The 25,859-nt window shown below is 35.4% G+C and overlaps 1 protein-coding gene across 2 annotated transcripts; it reads right to left on the reverse strand.

Moving 5' to 3' along the window:
* Positions 1-30: 30 nt before the first annotated feature.
* On the reverse strand, positions 31-25,859 carry LOC128246939 (chromodomain-helicase-DNA-binding protein Mi-2 homolog). 2 transcript variants are annotated; one of them, XM_052965502.1, is made up of 32 exons: positions 25,693-25,859; positions 22,760-22,866; positions 22,296-22,376; positions 21,990-22,148; positions 21,233-21,392; positions 20,663-20,863; positions 18,623-18,756; positions 17,881-17,971; positions 16,273-16,463; positions 15,559-15,702; positions 15,033-15,236; positions 14,582-14,689; positions 13,541-13,621; positions 12,845-13,053; positions 12,285-12,413; positions 11,908-12,037; positions 11,355-11,546; positions 10,757-10,893; positions 10,089-10,293; positions 9,396-9,517; positions 7,771-7,944; positions 7,095-7,233; positions 5,420-5,551; positions 4,893-5,010; positions 4,471-4,595; positions 4,055-4,147; positions 3,532-3,667; positions 2,466-2,626; positions 1,885-2,182; positions 1,310-1,481; positions 779-965; positions 31-315 (listed from the first exon to the last, which is right to left on the reverse strand). In XM_052965502.1, the coding sequence occupies exons 1-32, from the start codon at positions 25,757-25,759 to the stop codon at positions 43-45; spliced, it is 4,860 nt and encodes a 1,619-aa protein (XP_052821462.1). In that variant the 5' UTR covers positions 25,760-25,859; the 3' UTR covers positions 31-42. The 2 variants fall into 2 exon arrangements, with proteins under 2 accessions (XP_052821462.1, XP_052821460.1); XM_052965500.1 differs by having other exon boundaries at positions 16,273-16,464; positions 17,873-17,971.

The raw sequence follows: 25,859 nt of genomic DNA on the forward strand, positions 1-25,859 counted from the left end.
CTTTGTCACCCTCAGTTTTTTCACTTTCTGATTTTCCATCTTCTAATTTCCCACTTTCCGCTTCATCTTTCTTGCCATCACCAGCTCCATTGTACTCTCAGCACCATCAGCCTTTTTCTCTCCATCTTCAGCAGCCTTCTGAGTATCCTCAGTTTCCATCTTATCATTTTCCACCTTTTCCCCTTCTTTGGTCTCTGCGTTAGGAGCAGGAGAGGGGGCAGCTGAGTCTTTCTCTTCTTTTGTTTTCTCAACCGCCTCTGTGGCTTTCACATATGGCATACTGTTGATCCCATTGATAGCTTCAAACTCTTGTACCTGTATAATACACATATAATATCAAAATCAAAACAAATACAAGAAAATACAGTCATATACAGATACAAATGAAGATAATATTCAGCAATCTATGTGCACATTATTTGACTTTATTTGAAGTAGCAATGCCATTTAATCAAAACACAAGTTTTACCATTAAGATATCTATGATACTTATACAACATGTTAATAAGGACAACTTATGGTAGTATCAAAATTTGCAATTTTGTGGTTTTATGCCTGGGTATACAATATTATTTTTGTTTCATTTAAAAACGATGTCATCTAAAAGAAGGAATATGTGCATGATTGTACCAAAAACCATATAATACAAACAAGGTTTTTGCTTGAGAAATAGATCATTCAACTTTCTAATTCTGTTTAAGATTCCTAAAATTTGTAAAATGGGTAGACTGTACAAAAACAGATACATGTCTAACAGCATGTATAACATGTATCTCACCTTTTTCCTGACCAATGACATGATCCCAATCCTAGTAAGTACATGTTGCCGTGACAGCCCCTCTCTGGGAACACCGTCAGCGAATGTCTCCGCATTGTCGGCTCCTGGTTCACACAGGTGGCGCATAAACAGGGATACGTAAGCCCTGAATACTTTCTCTGACTTGCCTCGCAGATCTCGAACCAACCTGAAACAGACAGCAGTTCTTTGAAAAAACCCTGGTATGTTGGTACATAACATGATGATGTGACAGAATTATCACACTGATTTCTTTTTTTTTTTCCAATAAAAAACAGCATTGCATGCAGTCTTAAAAGTAAACTAATTGGATATGATCAATGGCCATAACTCCATCACATGATTATATCGGGCAACTATTGTTTCACATATACTCAAAGAGTTAAATGTATCCTGTTAGGGCATGCTATACCTCATAACTGGATTCAGAAAGGCCTTACGAAACCTGGCATTTAATAAGAGGGCCTAACTCTACCCCATATAAAAAACAACATTCTCACATATGTAACTTACCATTGAGAGTTAAATGCATCCTGTGGGGGCATGCCGTATCTCATGACAGCGTTCAGGAAGGCTTTCCTTTGTCTCGCATTGAATCCCAGGACCTCAATCTGTCCATTAACCCTGGCCAGCAGTGGTGGTAATGGTCTGTCTCTCTCACGACGCTCGGAGCGCTTGCTTCGGCCTGGACAAGAAAAAGAACAATTGATTGATGGAAAGAATTGCATACAGAATGAACTTTCAACACTTATATTAACATTCCCTACATAAAGTTTGCAAAAGAATGTTAAAGCATGTTTTTCATGCTAAAATGTTGATAAGCGTATGTTTTTAAAACAGTATCTTTTTTGAAAGTCTAAATATTTATACTGCATTTAGTCTAGGGAGTCTGTGTATTCCAGATATTAGAGGGACATAAAACTCCTTATAATAAGACTTTGATAATTTGACAGGCAGACTGAACAGATAATGAGTTTTATAGAGGTTCAATACATAACTTGAATATCCATTTCAATGCCTTTAAACATTCAATATTATGGTAAGAACTGGAAGTTTGCATTTAATCATAAGTAAAATCATGCACTCACCAGCTCCGTCTTTCTGGCCCTCCCCTAAGAATTCTTCGTCATCATCATCCTCATTCTCCCCATTATGGCTGAAGTCGGAATCATAATCCGACATGGTCTCCTTCCAAGCAACGTCGTCCTGAGTTCCAAGGGTGGCATCGTTATAGTTCACCTGTTTCCTGACTCGTTTGCCCTTTCCAAGGGTTCGGGCAAGATCCTCCTGCTGCTGCTCGTAGTGGTGACGGAGCAATTTCTCCCAGTAGGCGGGGTCAGCATGCTCTGCCTCCTGTTTCAACACTTCTGTCTCTTGTTCCTCCTCCTGAGATAGTAAAATAAGAATAAAGAACTGAAGAATAATTATTGGTCCCAGTAGCAGTGTGTGTATACAAAATGAGAAGCTATGTCATAAATGATATGCTGGATAACTTAACTATTCCTTCACCATTTTTTATGGAACATAGCACAGTCTACGCCACTTAGGGAGCCCGGCCTTCTGTCTTTTACCAAACAAGCTTTTTCACAAAATTGCCGCCTGATAATTTGGGTGGAACGTAAAGTTACTTAAATGCAAATCCAAGCAACTTTACCAAGCTAATACTTACATCACTTTCGCCCTCCTTGACATTGTAGGCAGCCACCTTGAATGAGTCAAAGTAATCATTCATAGCTATTTCCTTTTCTTCCTGGGCTTCTTTAGATCTATCCAGAAGCTGTGAGATAGCTTCGTCAGTGTACACAATACGCTTTTCTTCGTCATCATCACCTGAGGAATGATAAGACACCAAATAATTAAACAAAATATCAACAGTTAATGTAGTCTACATGTATCTGAAATTCATTCACAGACATCATGCTTCATGTCACAGTCATTGAAATTAGACTTTTGGAAGAGCAAGCCCGAATTCCTATACTATAGCTTGGCATCAAATTTTTTAACAAGCCCTGCTATATAAAATTCAAAATTTGAGCAAGCCCGGAAGACATTTTTCCAGTGCAGGTCTTGCGGGTTTGTGTTAATTTAGACCACTGATGTCAATAGCACCATTAAGCCTTCAATAAACCCCAATTCTTCAGTTAAACATGAAGCAATAACTCATCAAATATTAAAGCCAGAGTATAGAGCCTTGTATGTATTGTCTCTGGAAATATGTGTACCAAGTTTCATTTGTATATTTTTAATGATTTGTTAGATATGGCAAATGTTAAAACAGACATCAATGCAACCAAAATCCTTGACCATTTTATCTTCAAAACAGACAAGCTTACAATACCCTCAGGAAATATAAGTTTCAAAAGTCTTTACTAACTTCTGTTATTAAGTCTATTTGTTTAAAAGACTTTACATGGAAATTAATGCAATATTTAATAACTGTTGACAAATCACTAAGAGAAACGTTTAGGTGCAAAACAATTATACCATTACATTTCATGACACTTAATTATTTTACATAAACTATAAAATATTTAATTATTCACCTCGAATATGTCAAAGTTTACAGGTAGTCACTTCCGTAGGTAACCAATATTGTATCAATTCTGATTGGTTGCTTTATTTTGCTATAGTTTTGGTGCAAAAATTTCCGCGCTAAAATATTAATTCGATCTTTGTTTGTGTGCGCCTGACAGTTGTCTTTTGAAATAAGTTATTTAAAAAAATAGTCTTCATACCCTCCACTTCTTTAAACAGTTCTTCTGTTCCAAATTTCAAGATATCATCCAGCTCTTGTTTAGACATGGAAGTTGTCTTGTTGCCAACTCCTGGTCGTACCACTAAATGCTGCAACATCATCTTTTTCTTTGCTACCTGCAGACAGTTCAATAAAGAAACATAAATACTAAAATATTGTGTTGAAACTGAAAAAATACCCTTACTTACAGTCATTACTTTAAAGACAAAGCTATTCAAAAAGAGTTATTGATCAAGCTCATGTCACAGTTGTGTTCCCAAAGGTGTTGGATGTGCTTTGGTTTGTTCACATTAGTGTGCAAATTGGTGTAGGCTGGATCCAGTTTTTCTAGACAGGTCAAAAGACATTACCACACTTATTCTGTTGCCATAGCCGGACAAATTAAAGTGGGCTGGAATTTCTATGGGTAGGTTGGGAAACACATTTTATAACACCTTACTACTTCAATTGAACTTTTTTTGAACTGCTAAGAAAAAAAGTTGAAAATTCTTGTGAGTGCCTACCTGTGTGATTCTCTCTTCCACTGAATTCCTCGTCACGAACCGATAGATGAGTACCTTGTTTGCCTGACCAATCCTGTGGGCTCTACTGAATGCCTGAAACATCAAATAACATGTGTATTCATGTCAAAACATACACTGCAAAACTCATTGTTCTGAGAATTATACTTGTTTGCTATGTTCCAATTCTGTTTTTAGTCTTTTCATACTAAATGCTATGTTACTGAAGATATTGTGTGCCCATAAATTATTGGCAATAATATAAATTATTTTTTATCTTTTGTTGAGCAATACTTATGTTGATGCAAGAGTAATGTTTACAATAGCAACCACAAGTTGCTATGCCACAAGTGAGAAAGTCTTGGCTCTTATTAAAAATCTCATGTGATCTAATTAATCCTACATTACAAAATGCTCACCTGTATGTCATTGTGAGGGTTCCAATCAGAATCGTAAATGATGACGGTGTCGGCTGTAGCCAGGTTGATGCCCAGACCACCAGATCTTGTGGATAACAGGAATGCAAACTGTTCTGCTCCAGGAGCTGGATAAGGAAATAAACATGACAGTAAAAAGTTCTGCTCCTGATGCAATAATTATTAAAGCTAGAATTATGGGGCTTGTCATACATGTATGTTCTTTACCTGGAAACATGTGTACCAAGTTTCATAAGAATATTTTGGAAGGCTTTCGAGTTACAGCCAAGGTTAAAATCTAGCTTAAAAATCATCAACACAATATAGATTTACCATTCCCCTTACTTTTTTTATCATTTTTTCCTACACCCACTGACCATGAAAAGCAACATTTACTTCTTATGGATTTCATATGTCACACATACCATTAAACCTGTCAATGGCGTCTTGTCTCTGAGATCCCGTAATAGCGCCATCAATACGCTCGTATTTGTAACCCTCGTGTTCCAAGAAATCTTCAAGAATATCCAACATCTTTGTCATCTGTTTGCGAAAAATAAATAGAGAATATTTGTAAAAAAATGCCGGAATTGTATTATTAGGTACTCACTGAAAGCATATGTCAGGGATGAGATTGACCTGGCAGCTGGAGGGCTGAAACCATATCAGCGAGGGGTTTGAACAGGGCTTTAGGCATGAGATAGGGGTAAAAGGGTGTGAAGCACCCTGCCACAAAAGCAAAGTTGGCTTTTAAGAGGCTCTTTTGAGGGCTGTTATGACTTCAAATTTGAAACAAACTGGAGTGTCAATACTTACAACAAATAAGTTACACCAAAAAGCAAACTGTAGCCATTAGACCCGCTGAAATCTACGGACAAATCACATCCATGTATTTCTATTTCGCAAAAATCATCCTATTGGATGAGGCCTGCATTTATATTGATTCACTCACCTGTGAGAATATAAGTACTCTATGCCCGTCCTCTTTCAGCTTACTCATCATTTTGGATACCAAAATCAACTTGCCAGACGCCTTCGTCAAGGCTGTGCCTTCATATGCATTATTGTGCGTGCGAGGAGCCTCCTATAATATCAGGTAATTTGTTCATAAAAGCAGTTTTGCAAGAGTATTTTGAAAATTAAGCATTGCTAGGTTATTTGTCAAAATATTTATGTATTTAGTTGATAAGAACACTTTAAAAGTGTAAAATCTGTTTTATTTTCAAACAACAGACAAAACCCGCTGTCAAACTCTGTTATCTCAATAGTATGGTTATGTTGGATTTTATTTTGAAAGTGTTTGGTTTAGTTACACAGGTTCTGTTTTTCAGTAATATCGAATGTTTGTTATCTCAAAGTATTTCCCAGGGTCCCAATGAATTTGACATAGCGAGTTTTGAATGTTTATAAAAATGGAAAAACATCATCCTTGGATAAAAAAACGTTTTTTATGTATATGACATCTAAAGAATCTAAGAATGCTTGGAGGCATGTTTCAATAAGAACCTGTAATTCGTTTTCAACTGGTATTAGCTGTTCAGATGTCTGCCTCTCACTAAAGAGGTTGTCACATGTTCCATACCCACCAGTAGAACTTTCTAGGACTGTATAAAAAAGACATCAGAACTGATTCTACCAAGGAAATGGACCTAACAGTGATTCTGTAAGTGATAAGCCTTAGACCCAATGGAGCTTAAAGATATCAATATAAACTAGTAATGAAACGATTATCCAGTACAATCGATAAATCGTCCTGACAATGCTATGTCGGCGACAATCGATAGTGGTTGTCCAAAATCGATGTCGCTAATGTTTTTCCGGTAACTACGTATTTTTTTGTCTTGTCGTTAAAGTCGAGTAAATGTAAATTCTTATTTCAGGTAAATTCTCGTTTAGTTCATTTAAACAAGAGATGTCACTCTCTTACGGTCACGCTCTCTTACACAAATCATGAAATGCGGTGAATGTAAACACTTTTGCTTAAAAACTTACAACCTCTCCTAAAATTACAAATTAATCATAATTGTTTATATATTTCATAAAACATTCTTCAATAACCTGTCTCTATGATGTAGTGGATCCGGTCTTTCCTGTAAATATCCGGGATCCCGGCTCAATGCATTCTGTTTTTGAAACCTTTTTTGGTTTGGTGTGTAATTAACTAAATTACTTTTTTGTTGAAAGTTTTATAAAATTAAGATGTTCTAATGAAATGATGAATTTAACAGGTTCACAAAAATTTGATATGCATTTACATGGATAAAATATTAAGATACTTAAATGTTCCAGTGTGCATCATTTTGCAGTATAATGTGCAATTATTAAGAATGTGTTGTGTTGTAATGTTTTTTTTCGTTTAGTTGTTAAAAGACAGAAAGGGGTTATGGAAATTTACTTTCTGTTGCAAAAAGCATGTCTATAGCATCACACGTACTGAATCCAGGTTTAACCATTTAAATGCTCGTGATACCATGTATAAATAATGTATTCCTTACTGATATTATGAACTTTCAATTATTGTCCGATAGTAAATCGAAATGCTTGGCCCGATTCGAATCGATTATCAATAGCAAATGGAGTCCGATTTTCAAACACTAGTATCAACTACCTAAATCCAGTGTTCTTACCTGTTGTGCAGTTGGGAAGAGGTACGGATGATTACAGCATTTCTTCAAGTCCATCATGATGTTGAGCAGGGAAACAGAATTACCACCCTTGATGTTTAGGGCTGAGAAGTTACGTGTCAGAATATATTTGTAGTATTTCCTGAAATGTTAATAATCATTGGGTAATAAGATTTTAATACAACTAATAACATTTATATATATCAACGAGAGTGCCATGGGGCAAATGTTAACTTCCCTCTCTTGTTTTTCAGTCGAATAAGGAGCATTACTTAAAAATTACTGAAGTCAAAGATTTTTGCATTGCTGTATGTGTGCATAATTTCTAGCAAAATATGAAGTTAGAACTCAGATTTTTTTTACAATATCCTGCGCATGTTATGGCCAAGGTTTAAGTTTTGCATGACAAAGAAGTTGGAAACAACAAAGCTATGATAATACCTCAACTTTTTTTTTAATAAAAAGATGAGCTAAAATCTACTTGAACGTTGATCTCCAGAATCCAGGAAGTCCTTTTTCAAACATTCAAATAACTTCATTTATCCCAAAACAAAAAACAATCATCCAAATATTGTTCAAGTTGTTGCAACTTTTTACCACATGTTTACAACTGACTGATAAGAGGAGTTCTTAATAAAACCTTCAATTTCACAAGATACACAAAATGATGTCAACTTACTTTTGCATAGGGCTAAGCTCCACTCTGACAATGAATTCACTCTTGCCGGGCATTCCCTTGAGTACATCAGCCTTCAGACGACGCAGCAAGTGAGGGCCCAGCATGTCGTGGAGTTTCCTAACTTGATCGTCCTTGGAAATGTCCGCAAACTCACTCTGGAAGTGCTGTAGATCACTGAAACAATGAATACTCAATAAAATATAATTCCAGGGTTACTTGCAAGATGAGTATATATAGGATCTGACACGAGTTGTCATTTAATACAAGATTTTATTAAACAAGTTCATGAAATTTGTTAGTAAGCGAGCCTCTGGCGAGCTTACTAACAACTTTCATTGACAAGTTTAATAAAAATCTTGTATAAAATGACAATGAGTGCCAGATCTTTTTTATCACATGCTTTAGCAGCTTTAAACGGTGTTTTATTACCAATTAAGTTCCACTTTCTGAACTCATTGTTTGACAGCCAAAGTACTCAGAGTGGAATGTCAACGATGCCCCATACAATTAGTTCCAAATGAAAATCACAAAAATAGCTAGCAGTTACCAGGTTTTAATTCTGATAAAGCGCTTAACAAGTCACAAATATCAAAATGTGTAGTAAAATATCCAACATGAATAATGAACAATTCTAACAAGAAAACCCAATAAGTACACATTTTAATGACGTCACACCGAGAGTATATGCATTTACGCGGTTTATTATGTGACCTGTATATATTAAACTGGCAAGCAAATGGCGGGTGTTTGTCAAGATGGAGATGTTTGAAATGTTCTTATGTTGTTTGTCACTTTTAAATGTGGCTGTATTTGTTGACTGGAATTTTCTGTGACTAGTGATCTGAATTATCTGGTTGGTGGAACATTGTTATCAGAAAGGTTTTGAACAAGATGCTTTCTGGCACTATGATTCGTTAGCCATTTGTCTCCCGGAAGTCCTACAGCTTCATTATTGAGGTAAGTATTTAGCGTTTAAACCACTTTGTTTACAAACAATGCGGAGGGATGTCTAGGTCACGTGTTATTAGTCTAGCCAATAGAATGTCTGATACGTTATCTTACACAAGTGTCAGATAAAAATTTCCTAATGGGTATATTACATCGAAAACAAGGGTAAGCATGTGATAAAACTCCATATAAAAATATGAGTTTAATCCGTTTTGCATTTCAGCTCTCGATCATAGTCCTAGTGCTGTATTCAATCAATCTTTAACTTGACAAATTTCAGAGGGCGAGAGTTGTCTAGTGGTATAGGTGTCCTCTTGGTTGTGTGTATGAACCCCATCTGGGCTTTTTTCTCATGGCCTCTCAAAATGGACACCAGCACTGGTTTCTACCCAGAAAGCAGACTCAAGAGCGATTCTATAAGCTATCAGCTTTTGTCACAATCAAGCTATAAGAAATTAGTATAAACTTACTTGACAAATTAGTTATCAGGGGCCCATATACAATATATGACATTAGATTTAACTTAATTTTGATTGGACAGGATAACTAATTGGTCAAAAGGCTTAATGGAATAACTGAAGCATGTCCAATGATAAGGATAGAACGATATTGAACATGACCCCTGAAGGCAGTTTGTTGTGAGACCTCATTAACAACTCATTAGGGGAAAGACTTACTTGAAGTTATCCGGAGACATGAAATTGAGCAGATGGAACAACTCTTCAAGGTTGTTCTGTAGTGGGGTCCCTGTCAGTAGCAGCTTGTACGCAATGTGGTAGTTGGACAGGATACGGAAAAACTAAAATGTAGATACAGAAAAAACTGAAATGTAGATACGGGAAATCTGAAATGTGCATACTGAAAAAACTGAAACAGGGTAGTTTGACAGATACAGAAAACTGAAATATAGATGTGGAAAACTTGTTATATGGAAGTTGGTTAAAATAGGGAAAAAAATGATATTTAGCAAAAAAAAACTGAAGTAATGTAGTTGGACAAGTTACGGAATAAACTGAAACGATAGTCATTTGTGCTCATGATAAAAGTAACTAGTATGTAACACACCTGTTAAGTCATTTCACGGCATAAAGAAAGTGGTTATTTGCAAGTGTATAGACAGTAAATATGTTTTCACTTTATCTCAAACTTGTGTTTTCCTATTTATCATTCCTTTATGAATAAGCAGTGTCAAAAATACACTGATTGCTTGTAAAAACCATTTTCCAGTTAAAATCTGTCAATACTTAAAAATGACAAGCAGGGCCATTTTTAAAGAAACCTATTCCTGTGATAGATTTTGAACAGGTTTAAGGTTATAGTGGAACAATGAAATGTCACGCCCCCGCAGATTAATAACACTTTTTCCATACCTTAGACTGGTTATTCTTCAGCCTATGAGCCTCATCCACAACTAAGACTGCCCAGTCTATAGATCCAAGGGTCGCTGTATCAATACTGATCAACTCGTACGACGTCAGAAGGACGTGGAATTTCACACTGCTACCCTGCTTCATTTTCGAAGCTTTACCGCCTATTGTACGTACAGCTCCCTCATCAAATGAAAATTCATTTTCTCTGGAAAAATCATAAGAATGCCACATTACAAACGCTGTTAGTCTTGGGGGTTTTCTTAGCTAAACTAGGGGCATAACTCACCACTAAGTAAAGCAGGAGTTATAAAAGCCTTGCAATGCATGTGTGCACATTCTCTCACAATGTGTCTTATTTGAATATCTTTAACGGTTTAAAAGTAAAAAGGACATCAAATAGGTTTATAATTGATAGAGGTAAAAACAAAATTTAACTGTACACAAATCATACACTTTTTTTAGCTCAGATCAATAAAGTCAAATAAATTTATTAAAACATAATAATGCATTAAAATTAAAAAAAGATCTATCAAGAGTAAACCCTGTTTGTGCCCTACTACATCAGATTGCTTGAATTATTTTTAGCTTGTTTTTTTTTCAAAAAATATTATTCAAGACATGTATTGAAAACAAAATGCCAATCAGCAACAGTTCAGCCCGTAGTTTACCTTATGACTGCACGGCAGTCTTTGTCTCCTGTGTATGTGACCACATAAAGATTAGGAGCCCAGAACTCAAACTCTCTCTCCCAGTTGATAATGGTTGACAGTGGTGCCGACACCAGGAACGGACCTTTACAGTGGCCCTGTGGATGATATATGTAGATTTTGAAGTTGCACAAACCTTATGAAGTATCTTAGCACTGAAATTTCTATTCATTTATTTTCATCCTTTTCATTGGTCAAATGCGGTCACATGACGGCCCAAGGAAAATAATCACTAGCAATACGTGATATTTGATAACTAGCCTGCATGCGTAGCAGGATGTGTCATAAGTGCAAATGTACATGTATGCTATGATAAACACAAAGGACCAGAAATTTTGAAATTGTATTAAGGGGCATAGATTTCAAATGTGTAGTGTAAATGAGCTTGATGAAAATTAATTATTAAAGCATATCATAAAACACTTACAGACCGATTACATAGTCTATAAAACGGTTTATATTCCTCACTTTATAGTTAAATGTTTTTGCCCTTTTATCATGTGCATAAAGTAAAATGTGAATATTTGACAACTTTTAAAATGCTTCACCACCCACTTACTTCATTATACAAGGAAGAAAGGAATGAGATGGTCTGAATAGTCTTTCCGAGGCCCATTTCATCAGCCAAGATGGTGTCTGTGTGGTTGGCCCAGGAGTATCTCAGCCAGTTGAGGCCCTCCAGCTGGTACGGGTGTAGTTTGCCACCAGTTTGTTTAAGGTAATCTGGGTCATCAGGTAGCTGCTTACGCATCTGTGGAGGTGGAAAGAGAAAGATTTTTGATACTAGCATACAAAAAGAGTTGCTCTTAAAACAGAGCATGATTACGAGTGTATGCACGTATTTATGGACCAAAGAGAAACGAGTATTTGGGCTAGTCTACTTTGTGTAAAACATTAAGAATATAGACTATCATATAATAATGTAACAGACTTGTGCATTTTTGTTTAACATTCAAATTACACAAAATCATATGCTTAAGTATAAGGCTCGACTATTTGGAAGGGGGATCAGTATTGATCGTTTAAACCTTTTTATTACAGTGGGGGTGTAGTAGGTTTGAGGGTTGCAGTCTTTTAACAGGGGGCGGGAGTATTAAGGGTTTTATACTGACATCAGTGACTGGATATGCAGGCGGCATGCCCATAGGTCGAGGAGAATCCACGCCTTCTTCCTCCCCTTTCTTCTTCTTGCCCTTCTTCTTACGCGGCTTCTCTTCCGCCGGACCACCCAACATCACCCTCCTGCAATACAGAGCACACATATCTGAACCATTCAAGTAGATGATGTTTCGACAGGGAAATAATAATCAAACATTCTTGTGGATTTATTCATTATATATTTTACAACAATTGTGACGCTAGTTATGAGAACTTAAACTAAGTCACTCTCGTTGGAACAATGCTGATGTATAATTCATTAAAACTTATGCAGCGTCTAAGCCCAACAATAAAATTAATTTTTCAGTACCAATCAAATAGCTTTCATTACCTGAGGTTGTCATAGTAATCTATTGAAGCTTTGAAATCGGGCACTTCACTGTCTTCGGGCTCCCATGTTGCCATATCGTAGTTTAGGTCTCTCCATTTTACCAAATAACTAGTCTGACCGTGTTCAACTCTGAAGGGGCATAAACACACATTATTACTATAATGATCAATCATAGTGATCAACTTAACCTTCAAATCAGGTATCGCCACATCAAAAGGAAGCAGGTTACACGTCACCAGAACCTTTTTAGGCACTTCAGAAACATGTAATTGTATAATATTGTAACAGTAAATAGAAGAAATATTTTTTGGGTCTTTCATAGTGTTTTATTTCTTTTCTTTCTATTTTTTTCCACCAAGTTTAAATAAACACATAAATGTTCATTATTAAATAATATAACATTTCAATGCTTTTTCTATCAGTATGGTTAGACAAAAAAAACACATACACCCACATTGATTTAATTCTTAATGTTTTAAAGAAATTATGTAAATAAAAACCATTTATAAAGCCAATAAATATGTGAATATTTAATCGAGACACTGAGGCCAGGTCCTCACCTGTGGTTGATAATCCTATGTATCTGGAGCCACTCAGGCCGCACACCGTACTTGTAGAATCTATCTTCAAGGTTATCTGTGTCCTGATCAGCAGCGTGTTTGCGCTTCTCCTTATTTCCCCAACTACTACCGTCCTCTAACGGCGGGGGTTCATCCATGTCATTTTTACGCATGTACATCCGGATAAGAGCTGATTGGTATACATCCAACTGAAAGATTTAAGAGCATGACTATACTGTGTTTTTCTTTAAAGCATTTAGTATTACTAATTAACATTAAAACCTATGGCTTCATAGTTAGTATATTCTAATTCTGGTCTTATGTAACATTACATTATTGTAGTGCTATATCTGTAAATCATCTTAGTTTGATATTTGAATTTAATTAATGAAAACTTGATTGTATTTAATAAACTTTGTTTCTGCTGCTTCCGTACTTTAATGATTATAACCCCACTAATTTTTAGATAGCATCTACTTGCTGATGTAATTTGTAATCCCCAATGCAAGAATGGTTTTTGTTGTTGTTGCTGTTGTTGTACAAATTTTCAGCTAATGGAAATTTTTCAAATCCATTGCATGTTTGTTACCTGGAGGAACATAGTGATACTGTCTACAAAGGCTTGAAAATTGGACACAAACCAGAAGAAATATTCTGTGTGAGAATACAAATTAAAACAAATGAGATCATCTGTACCTGAAGTTCTGAGATCCACTCACAGTGCCAGAAAGACAGCCCCACATACCGCACAAAGAACTCCCTCTCCGGCTTGTGATCCTGCAACAGAATAGAAAGTCATTTAGCCATAAAAACACATTTTTTATTATGATAATACACTGATAGTATTTAAAATTCATGGACAATTATGTGAATTTTGGATGCCTTGGTGGCCTCCTATTATTATGGTAAGAATTGAAATGGTTTTAGGAGTACTGAAAGAATATATAAAGCAAGAATAAACAACAAGAATATCTAAATCAGACACTGAAAACAATATTATAAATGAGCCTTTTGGCTTTACAAAAAGGTCAGCTCATATCATCCAATTTCTGTTGAAATCAATAACAATAACACTCATTACGGTCATTTGGCCAAGTCATTAGGCCAAGACAGGGCAACAATAAATGTGTAATTCTAATAAGCTATTAAATATCAGTGATTTGCTTCATTGATAAGCCCTTGCTAAAATTCATCAAGCCTCTCTGATGTAAAGACTTAGAGCTATTTAGAATACAATATGCTCACTTAAGTCATTTTCTGTTGGATACTTTAATATTCTATTCTCATTGATGTTAACTTATCAAGGGGAAACAACTTGTATACATGTTGACAGCAATTTTATCAATTGTTGTCTCCCTTTGTTCTTACTCTCGGAGCGAAAGTGAAGAAATAAAAATCAATGGCACATATCTCAGAAATAAATCAGATTGATAACTCTAAAGCCGTGGACTGATTCAGGCTAAATTGGCAGGAATAACCAAATACAAACTTCAATAACTGTACCCATAATGTGTTTTCAGTCTAAGCACAAACTTCCCTTTCAAATGATACCAAAATTGTCAAGGTATGTCACCAGGCATCAAGATTTACAGCTGGACCAAATGACGAGCTAATCTCTGTATCAGTATATTGGATACATTAAACAACACCTTAAGTAACATAATTCAAGTGGTAAAAGAAAACATGTCTCTAGGAACTCAGGCTTATACTTGTTGATGTATAACTATTATAACATACCGGTGTTGACTTGGGCTCGAGGTGATGTTCATGGGTGTGGTCCATCTCCTCCATCTTTTTCTCCGGCTCCGGGGGCTCCGTCCACTTCCACGTCAGGACCTTGGCCACCTACAAGGAAACATTGGTTGAAAATCGTTGTAAATAAAAATTAATATTACGGGTGGATTATATAATCATCTGAGTTCTGACGTCCCAAGAAATAACAAATCAATGTTGGATGATAGAATTTTTAATTTGTAAAGTATTACAAACTCACAGTGACTCTACGTAAATATAGATTTCTATCATAATTTTACTTGGCAGATCCACAATACCAAATGAGTACACTTCTTGGTACATTTCTGTATGAACAACACAAAAAAACTCAAAAAAAAGAGATTTTTTTCTCCACCTAAAATGGGGTCAAAATTGAGCCACATTCACATTTCAGAAATGTAAGCAATTGTCATACCTTTGCCTTCATTGGCGGGCATGAACACCTGGGACATATCCACTCCCCTTTGGGAACCTCTTTCTTTGGGGGGTTGAGACAGTGGGGGTGGTAAGATGAGGGACATCTGTCACAACACATCAGCTCTCCACCGTCTTTGCAAACGCGACAAAACTCATTGTGGTCGTCATCTTCAACCTCTGGGATGGCGGGACCTTCAGTTTCCTGAATGGTTAAGTCTACACTTCAATTTTCTAGACAAACAAAGTAGAAGTAATACTGGGGTTTAGTAGATATGCAAACAATTGGTCATGAAATTGTTCTAGATTGAAAAAAAATATTCGAACATTCGCTGAGAATTAAACATTTGCATTCTTCAAATCCACTGCCTTTTCACTTTATATTTTCAATAACATCAGCTACACATATTTCTCAATCTCATAGATTCTGAGCATATCATTTGGTGCAAATTTGACCAAATCTTTTGAAACTGGCTGCAGCTTCTTCAAACTCTCAAGTGACTACTGAAAGCTAACAATACACATACGCAGTGAGGGCAGGACCATTTTCCCTCCGGGGCTTCCTCCAATTCGGGCTCAAGACACACAAGATGGTAAGCCCGGGGACAGGTGTCACACAGGATGATTTCCCCTCCCTGCTGGCACACCTCGCAGTAATCCTGGTGTTCTGTCTGTAAAGGTAAGAATTACAGTCACAATGAATGACAAGTCACTCATATACTGTGGCATTAAAAATATGTCCACATTTAAAATATGCTTTGTAAATGTGATTAAGAACTGTTTATCATTGCTGTGTGATAACATGTAGCAAGCATTGTCAAAGTTTAGAGTTTGGGATTGAACCCAGTACCATCTGACTCAGAGTCCATAATGCTATAAACTCGGCCATTGCCACGCCAAGTATATAAGTTCTGTTTGGTCAGATGAATGGCAAATTTCAACAAACATTTTCCTTGTAAAGAATGGTATACACATTTAAACACCATGCTTGCAGACCATAATGTCCATTTTCAACAAAAACCAATAGATTTCATTCCTTTTTGGCACTTCAGCCTTTCGCATGCCAAATTTTGTGCAATTTTCCTACCTCAGAATTATCCTGATCTTCCACTCGCAACAAATGACTTAGCTTAAGCTGTATCTTAACCGAACCAGCATACATTCCCTTGCAACACATTTTAGTTTCTCTTTAACCTTGTAGGCTCATAAATGGCAAGTAGATCATATTTTATTGTTCTTACCTCATAACCATCTTCCTCCCCTCCAAAAGAGCGACTCAGCTTCAAACGTTTCTTGCCCTTGCCGGCTTTCTTTCCCTTCTTTACACGCTTCGGCTTTTCCTCTCTCTCCTGTTCGGCAATCAGACTAGCTTCTTCTAGTTGCCGTTCAAACTCCTCGTCAGAGGTGTTGTTGCCACCACCATCACCGTCATCCTATTATGGGAATAAATGAATAAATTATTTTGAAATCAACTGCAGTTACTGCAGATTACTTGAATTTCAAAATGTCCTTCGAGTTGCAAATTTTTTATTTTGATCAATATCGCTGGGTTAAAATCAAAGATTCCATTATCTTACCACTGATACGTAAAGATATATTGATTTTAATTGTTTGACGTTAAATTTATGACCTGATCAATTTTCAATTATTTACAAATACTCAACCCTCACAAAATTCCATTAGAATGCAAGGTATATATGCGAACAAATGGTGTAAATTTAGCATTGAATTTCACTAAGTAACCACTTAAAAGTATTTCATGTAACTGAAGTCTTGTCATGTATGTTTGATAATCATGGTCAAGACCTATCTTCTTTTTAAATAAATGAAACAGCTCAAACACTGACATTAGCTGCAAAACATTTTATATGTTTTATTATGATCAATAATTATTTAAAATGAAAATACAAGGATCGATCACATTTGTTTTGTGTAGTCATACTGTATTGTGAGCGTCATAAAATTTGCTCATGTGCACTCATGGAGTTATCAAAATTTGACATTTGGATAAACAAGGCTAAATTCTTATACAAGTGCTTGACTTTATTTTTTCCAACAAGCCTGGCTATATAAATCCTAAAATTGAGCAAGCACAGAAAGCGTTTTACCAGTGCTGGGCTTTTGGGCTTGTGCTACATTCCAGCACAGGTTTACAGCATGAACACACAAACAAATCAATATTCCATGCACACAATGAACTGTATTATAAGACTAAAGCACTTTTTCACCATTTTCGGCAAAGGAATCAAGCTAGATATTGAAAACAGAAAGAAGTTCATCCCAAATTAAGGAGAATTTTTAATCAAACATTTTTTACCAATTTCATATTAAAACAACTTCTCCCAATGCCGATATTGGGAGTTGTTTAATATACAAGCTAAGCTTTGTTTTCTCAAATTTCCCTGTAGCCTGATCCCTGCTGAATGACTGACCCATTCATCACACTGTCAAAATATATGCATCTATGTGTGCAACTAGTCAGACAAGGCAAAGAAAAATTAATTTTAGTTTCTTAGACACTCATTTAAAAAAAATATTGATATTATATTTGTTACTTTTCATTTTCTCAATTTATTTAATCACTATTCATTCATGGATTTTCAAATTAATTATATGTTATCAAGCTAAAAATAAAAAGTAAAACGGACATAGACTTCATTGCAAATTTTACAGAATAACTCATAATAATTATTTTAATACTTTCTATGGCTAATAATACAAATTTATAAAATTAACAAAGGTGGGAGTAAAAAATGAATGCGACAGTGTCTAAGAACCTAACCATTATTTTCCTTTTGCCTTAAACCTGCCTAGCACATCAACATATCCACATATACTTACACTACTCCCCTTTCTTCGGCGCTTCTTCTTTGTAGACAGCTTGATCTTGATTGGAGCCACAGACTTCCCCTTCTTCTTCTTACCACTACTCTTGGCATCCTAAAGCACATTCATTCATTATAGTTTAATAATCACCATTGAATTTTCACGAGATTGGTGAGCCAGCTACATAATGAATGTGTCAACATTAGACTGCCATCGCTCGTATATTGTCATACTTACAGTAAAAATATGGGCAAACTATACAATAATTAAAGGTGAGAGTTATGGGCCTTGCTATACATATTATTAATGGTATCATGTGTATAAAATGTCCCATTTTAATGCAAATGATAGGTCTCAGGCAATGGCTTTGGTTCAAGTTTTCATGACATTGCCAACACCAAGCCAACAAGAGCTTAACTTTGTTTCTTTGAAATATTGAAGTTGATAAAAGAGAAAGGTACCAAACAGTCTTTAAACTTCTAGGGATATTTTGAAAACATTAATTTACTCTTGAATCCCACAACATATTTTACCATGACAGAATCTATATACATGGATATGGAACCTTCCCAAAACCAAGCCTCTTTTACTTATCAATATATTAACTTGTGTGTCTTCCATCAGTGTGTAAATTGAACAGATACCCAAAACTATTTTGGAAAAAGGTCCCTACTCATAATTGGGAAAAAGTTATAATGTTTCACTTCAAATATAGACTAAACTGCACTGGGAATAGGTCCAATATTGGCCAAAACAGTCCCCTACCATGTAAGAGTCCTCATCCTCTTCCTCCTCCACGTCATCATAGTCAGCCCCTTTCTTCTTTTTACCAGCACTGCCCCGCTTCTTCTTCCCTTTGGCACCGAGCTCAACGTATTCTTCTTCTTCAAAATCTTCTTCTGTAACAGATAATGTATGGGAATAAAAATCAGTGAAAATCATAATTGTCCATCAAAAAATAATTTATCCAAGTCATATTGATCAATTTTCAAATGTTAAGTAAAAATAAAATTCCTTCAGTGGTATAAAAAGAATGATAAGAAATGCAGCAATGCAACATAACCAGGTTTCAGCATTTAAAAACAATTTTGAAGCCTAATTCAGCATTTAGAAACATAGAAACAAGTAAAAGCCTAATTCAGCATTTAGAATCAGGTTTACCGTATTATATCATGCATAGGACGCACTTTTTACCCCCAATTATCGTCTTAAAAATTGCCTGCGTCCTTTCTATGCTATTAGAATTTCATCTGTTTTTTTCCAAGTCCATTCCTGGTCGAAAATATCGGACCGGGGGAAGAACGCGGTAATAGTAAGTATCTGTAAGGAACTGACATAGGTAAAATCACGCAAGTTAACACACGCAGAAATATATTGAATGTTTACTTTAAAATGATTTATTGAGAAATAAATTGAAAACAAACACGAGTGTTTACTTTTTTACAAAAGGGACGCTACTCACAAAAACTCGATGTGAGTCAGCACTTTAACTGGATTGAGTTACAAACGGCAACGGAATATCGGGAAAGGAGGTATTTATCAATTAATCGTTGTTCATGATTTTAATGTTTCGATATTTTACAAAACATTTTGTTGTATGTTACTGTTTTAAAAGATTAATAAAGGAATGTGCATAACGCAAAGCAGCATTATTGTCACTATCAAATCTTTTCAAATGTGCGAAGGTGTGAAAAACACCCGCTGTCTGTCATTAAAAAACATCAATAGAACAAACTATTGCGATGGTAATACCGTATTGTTGTTTGTTCGCACTTTACCCGAGGTGCCTTCTTCTGGCAAGGCTAATTTCCGACACGCAATAATTATGCTGACATGCTTTAATCCGCGCAGCGACAAGCCTTATCAAAACAATCATTAGTTTTGACAGTACACAGTTTTGCAACGGTTGCAATGGTTGACTGTCATTCAGAAGGCATGTCGGGAGATGCAACGGTTGCAACGATTGACTGTCAGTCAGAACTAGTCTATTACAGCATTTGTACAAGTCTTATATTATGCATGAATGTTCTCAAAATGTCAAGACATATATCATTGTTGTGTACGCTTAATTACCGAAATAAGACGATAATTATCGAAATACACAAGACACTTATCGAAATATGCCTTATATACAATTTTTGTTTCTTTTTTTACTTCAATATATGTTATAAATACTTTACCGACCTCAATTTTTCGGCTCCGATTTTGACATTTTTCCGCTGCGTCCTATTTATATATTAAGGGGTTTTACCTATTGGGTTTTCTCGATATATTTTTTTGCCTGCGTCCTATCTATGCTAGCGTCCTATACATGATATAATACGGTAAGCCTAATTCAGCATTTAGAATCAGGTTTTAGCCTAATTCAGCATTTAGAATCAGGTATAAGCCTAATTCCACATTAAGAATCAGGTATTAGCCTAATTCAGCATTTAGAATCAGGTATAAGCCTAATTCCACATTAAGAATCAGGTATTAGCCTAATTCCACATTAAGAATCAGGTATTAGCCTAATTCAGCATTTAGAATCAGGTATAAGCCTAATTCCACATTAAGAATCAGGTATTAGCCTAATTCAGCATTTAGAATCAGATTTGAGTCTAATTCAGGATACAGAATCAGGTTTTCAGCCTTTAGAAACAGACTATAAGAAATAGGAATAAAATAAACAATTAAATCCTTGGCATTAATCCACTTGGTTGTATGTTTAACTAGCATTATTAATACAGAATTAATTAATCTGAATAAAACATAACTGACATTTAAACGATGCTGTGTTTCAATAAACAAGGCAAGAGTACCAACCCTCCATAGCATCCAAAGCTTTTTTGGATTTCTTAGCTGCCCTACGTCGTTTAGGTTTCTCCTCAACATACTCCTCATTTTCAACTTCTTCTTCGATCTCTTCTTCAGGTTCAATTTTTGGCTCCTTAGGTTTTCGACCCCGTTTTTTCTTGCCTGTGCTGGCTTTCTCCTCAGTGTAATAGTCTTCTGCAGTGTCTTCATCTGAAAAGTGTTCAAACATGTTGAAATTCTTCTTGCCATGATGGTCAAATGAATACGTCTTAATCTTCAACACCTTTAGTTCTTAGCAAGTTAAAACTCATACTACATCTTTCAAAACCTCAGCGGGAGTTTTGACAAATAACTTGATAATTTAATTTTGGTTCGTTCATACCACGGAATCAATAGATATGCAAGTGCTCATTGTCCTGTTGATGTCCGTCATAATGCTGATTAAGCATCTCAACCAACTCTCAAGATGTCAGGAATACTGGCTCAGAAACCAACGAAAGTACCAGATTTCTTGGCATTATAGTGTATTTGAATGATTAATCATTTCTACTTGATAATTCTTACAACACTTCAACATACCTGACTCCTTTGCCTGTACGGGCGTCTCGGGCTCTGCAGGTATGTGTTTCTCGGTACCATCAGTAGTTGGGCTTACCACCCCGAGTTTATTCTTCTTGTATTGACCAGCTGCCTGGGCAAACTCCCGCCATTTGGCTGCTATAAGGTTTATCAGCTTGGCCTACAAAATATATTGTTAGAATGACATTCATCAACATGAAAGCAACTATCAATTGTAATGGGAATGGGAATTTCCTGAAAATCAACAAAACATGAATGCCTGCAAGTCTCAGCGTGTTTATTAACGCGACTTAAAATTGCATTAAGTTCTATGCATTAATTAAACACAATCCATGATGATGATCCCACTCCTGTTGAGACCTGCAAGATATCATTCTCATGCATTTACCAACAAGGCCATGACAAACTTGATTCTATGTTTGCGTCATTGGTTGTAGGTTTAGGCTTCAGAAAGCAGAAAAACATACAGCCTGCATTTATTTAACAAACATACTAACATATGTAACAAGTTTACAGAACAAAGCATAGAAAGAACCATAAAACCAGATTCAGAAATCAATGAACCTGCAATTGTATATCTTTGTTTTGAAGTTTTGACACTGCAGGGTATCTCGCCTTAGCGTATACTGCGTTATTTCAAGATGTTGAATGGAGAGAACTATCCTTGATTTTCTTTTCTTTGTTGTGTTTTTCCAGCCTGATATATAGGTTTGAATTGTAATAGTAAGAGCATGTAATATTTAATAACAGTATTTACCTGTGCCGCTTTGGGGTTCTGATCAACCAGTAGCGGTTGAATATGTTCTCTGAACAGCTTGTAGTTTGTTAGGGCCTCAAAATCTTCAGCTGTGTATTCCAGCTCAATGTTGGCTAGGCCAAACTTGGCAGCAATATCTGCTGATGTTTCCTGTCCTGGCTGCAGAGAAGAAGAAAGTTTGAATATTGATGTTAACTTTTATAAGCATTAACTTCATAATTAAAATTAAAGGTTAGTATGTGAAAAACACCGGCTGTGGACATGTGGTTTATGACCATTGAATACTAAGAAGGTTTTATCCAATACCCTTGGTCTGTCTCGAGGTGTTCCAAGATCTGCCATGCCTTTATCTTTCTTCTTTTTCTTGTGTTTCTCACCATCCGAGCCCTGAAGGGGAAAGGAAGAGAATATAAATATGTCCAGTTGCTGTATTGCAATATAAAACCTAGAGATTTAAAAAAACAACAACCTTCAGTCATGATTTTTCAAATGTTTCATAAACTGAAAGGTTACATCATGTTTAAGTTTGCAAGCTTTATTTTTAAAACTGACCCAAACTTGTGATTTTTCTCATGTTATACAAACCAGATGCATATTTGCTATTATTTTACCAATATAACATTAACATAAATTATTCCTCTAATCATTAAACCCTTTTATATGATACAAAATAATACAGTGTCACCAAGTATCAAAATTTCACATAATAGTAAGTCCAAAATGATAAGGAGGTAGGATTCTGTAAATTGTAATACAAGTGGCTAATTTACATCGTCATCATGGTGATGCTTCTTCTTCTTCTTTTTCTTCTTCCCACTGCCATCTTTCTTTTTTCTTTTCTTTCCTTTCTTTTCAGCGTCATCATCTTCAACGTCATCTGAAGGCAAAAAAAAATTAAACGTTTTCTTTCATACTTTCAACTATACATGTATAGTAAGCTTAAGACAATGTTTTCACATTCAGTAACTGTTCATCATATCTGCTTAACTATAGCTCACAAAAAATGTCATGTACACAATTATAAAGATGGAAACAACAGAGACGTTACAATAGTTTTATTTATGTAAGTTCTGTTTTGGTTACAATCTTTAAGCTGTAGATAAGTCACAGATACATGTGTTTTAAATTGAGAGCGAAAGAAAACATGCAAAGCATGCAATAAACTAATAAATCTCCATCCCAGGGGGACTACAAGCCTGATAAAACAATAAATCACCTTCTCATTGGCTCCAAGCCACCTAATTTGACTTAGGAAAAGCAAAATATCAGCATGCATCTTTCACCTTTGTCGACATTTAACTACTCTTCTTTTTTTGGAATTGATGAGATCAACATTGAAAAACAAAAATTTGAAAACAAGTAAGGCCAAATTCAGCAATGGCTGCAGTGCAGATATTAATACCATGAACGCCATACAGCAGTATTTAAATCAGACTTTTATATGAACAAACCCAAATTATTACATTAGGTTTCGGCATAAATTTAAAATGTTCAAGCCCTGCTATATGAAATTCAGAGTTTGAACTAGTTCTGCTAATATCAAGAATAGACTGTATTAAATTTATTTACCCCCCTCCCCACCAAAAAAACAAAAAAGAATGACTGCAGCACATAACAATAAACAAACAATGTATCACTGAAAACAATGTATGCTCCTCTAAAGCAGCAATTGTTATACACACACATATATTGAAAGGTAAATAGTTGTGGCATTTTTATGGACAGGTGAAAGCAGCTCCAGTATAAATGCATACTGTAAAAGTAAGAGGTGGATATAATTCTACAATGAAATAAGGTAGAGCATCAAGTTTCATTAAAATCTCATCAGTATGGTAGTTTTACATTTATTCATCAGGGCTGACATACCAACATTTATGGACATATTACAGAATGGAAAAGCGGCAATTCCATGCTCTTCCTTCGGGTAGCAAAATAAATGAAGGATACAGCTTATAAACTAGCATGCAATTTCCACATTTTACAAGAAACTGACCACATACTTAAATAAACTGCTGGGGTAAATGTGTATGCATTGATGACAGGATGAAATGATGATGATAAAATAGGCAGCCATACACCACTGGTTTACCATACAAAAGCTTGGACATTGGCTTGATAATAATCTCTTTGAAGGAGAAACACTGTGTGCAAGGCTTAAACTTCTTGTCCTGGCATTTGTGAAATTTCATTCAAAATAAAAAAATAACTTTATATGAAGCTAAAATATCGAGAAAACAAAGCCAAATCAAGTTACATGTAATAGCAACTTCAAAAAAATGCCAAGGGCATCACAGACTTGTTTCAAATTTATAAGCCTGGATCATAAATTAACCAGTCACCAAACCAGATTACATGGTGCAGAACCACTATTATATAAAAATTCACAACTGTTTAACCAACGGAACCATTTTCTAGTCATGGGATAAACCTACAAAAACAAATGCATATAGATTTGGATTAAAGATATCATGATTTTGTTTGATATTTTCAAGGGGGTATAAATCTGAAAAAGCAATATGTCAATTACTAGAGCTTGACAAGACAGTTTGTGGCAGGTTCTCCAGTTCATACACTCGATAAATATACTCTACCAAGAGCTATTATTTTATAACAAAATATAATCCCATGATTGGTTAACTAATTGTTTGGTTTACAACTGGCGACTGGTGAATTTAGATGATGCAAGCCTGGTAAAGTTAAGCCTGCACAGTTCCTCCCTGACTTACGGGATTGACGGTCCTCTCCCCTCCCGGGGGAAATGAGGACTGAGTGGTGTCATCTGCAATATTTATTTTTAATGATGGTTATGTTGAATACAGTATGCTTATGATGGCTTATTTAATACCTAAAAAAATCATCATTTTTACCATAGCGCCTAAAAAGTTATATCATTAATTTATACTAACATAGTACATGATTATGCACTTAAACATTAAATACATCAAAAAAGGTTAAAAAATTTACAAGAGTTTTAGACCTACAAGAAAATTATGATACAATCATAACATTTGCATTGTACTACATGTGATAAGTACTGTATTAAGTCGATGTTATGTTTAAAACATTTTGTACGTATAAGTTCAATTGTGACTAAAGCTATTTTCAGCATTGCAGACAATGTCATGCAGCGTTAATTAATACATTCTTCTTTTTAAACAATGAGTTTGATTAGTTTGAAGATACCACATTCTTAAGACTAAGTAGCACAGATTACAAGTGAAAGTAGAACCCGGCATGTTGACCTATATTTATATTGCGCACGCGCACTAACCGACTTGGATAAATCTAAATATAGATGCTCAAAATATCACCAAAAACTTCTCAAATGCAACTTTTAAACATATTTTGAGGTCCAAATCTCAGCCGAAACGTGCCAGTTATGTTGATTAGTTTTACAATATTCGAAATTTGTTTCTCGGTCTCTTCTAAGTTAGTCAAAACCGAAACTGAAATGATGTCGCGTTTTATTGACAAAGACGGCATGCGAAAGTGCCGAAACCACAATGAAAACAAAGCCACCAAATAGCAATTAAACCTGCAAATTCGTGAAATATTTGGCCAGAGAATACTTCAAACTAATTTAATTCCGTAAGATCAAAACTAACTCTTCAAAATTATATCTTAATTTTTGCTGTCCTAATTAATTATTCTTACAATGGCGATTGGATTCGGTGATTGATCTTCCCAAAATAAATCCACCTACCTTCAGCGCCTTCAACTTCCATATTCTCCTCCATTATTTCTTCGTCACTTCTATCGTAACTAGCCATTTTAATCTACAGCGAATTTAAATAAAATTCATTCAAAACACTGTTATTTTGTCATTAATTGCACCTCTAATGCAGAATCCTCGACTGATCAAAGGCGCGT

Source organism: Mya arenaria, chromosome 9 (genome assembly GCF_026914265.1).
Source record: "Mya arenaria isolate MELC-2E11 chromosome 9, ASM2691426v1".
In the NCBI taxonomy this organism is placed as follows: domain Eukaryota; kingdom Metazoa; phylum Mollusca; class Bivalvia; order Myida; family Myidae; genus Mya; species Mya arenaria.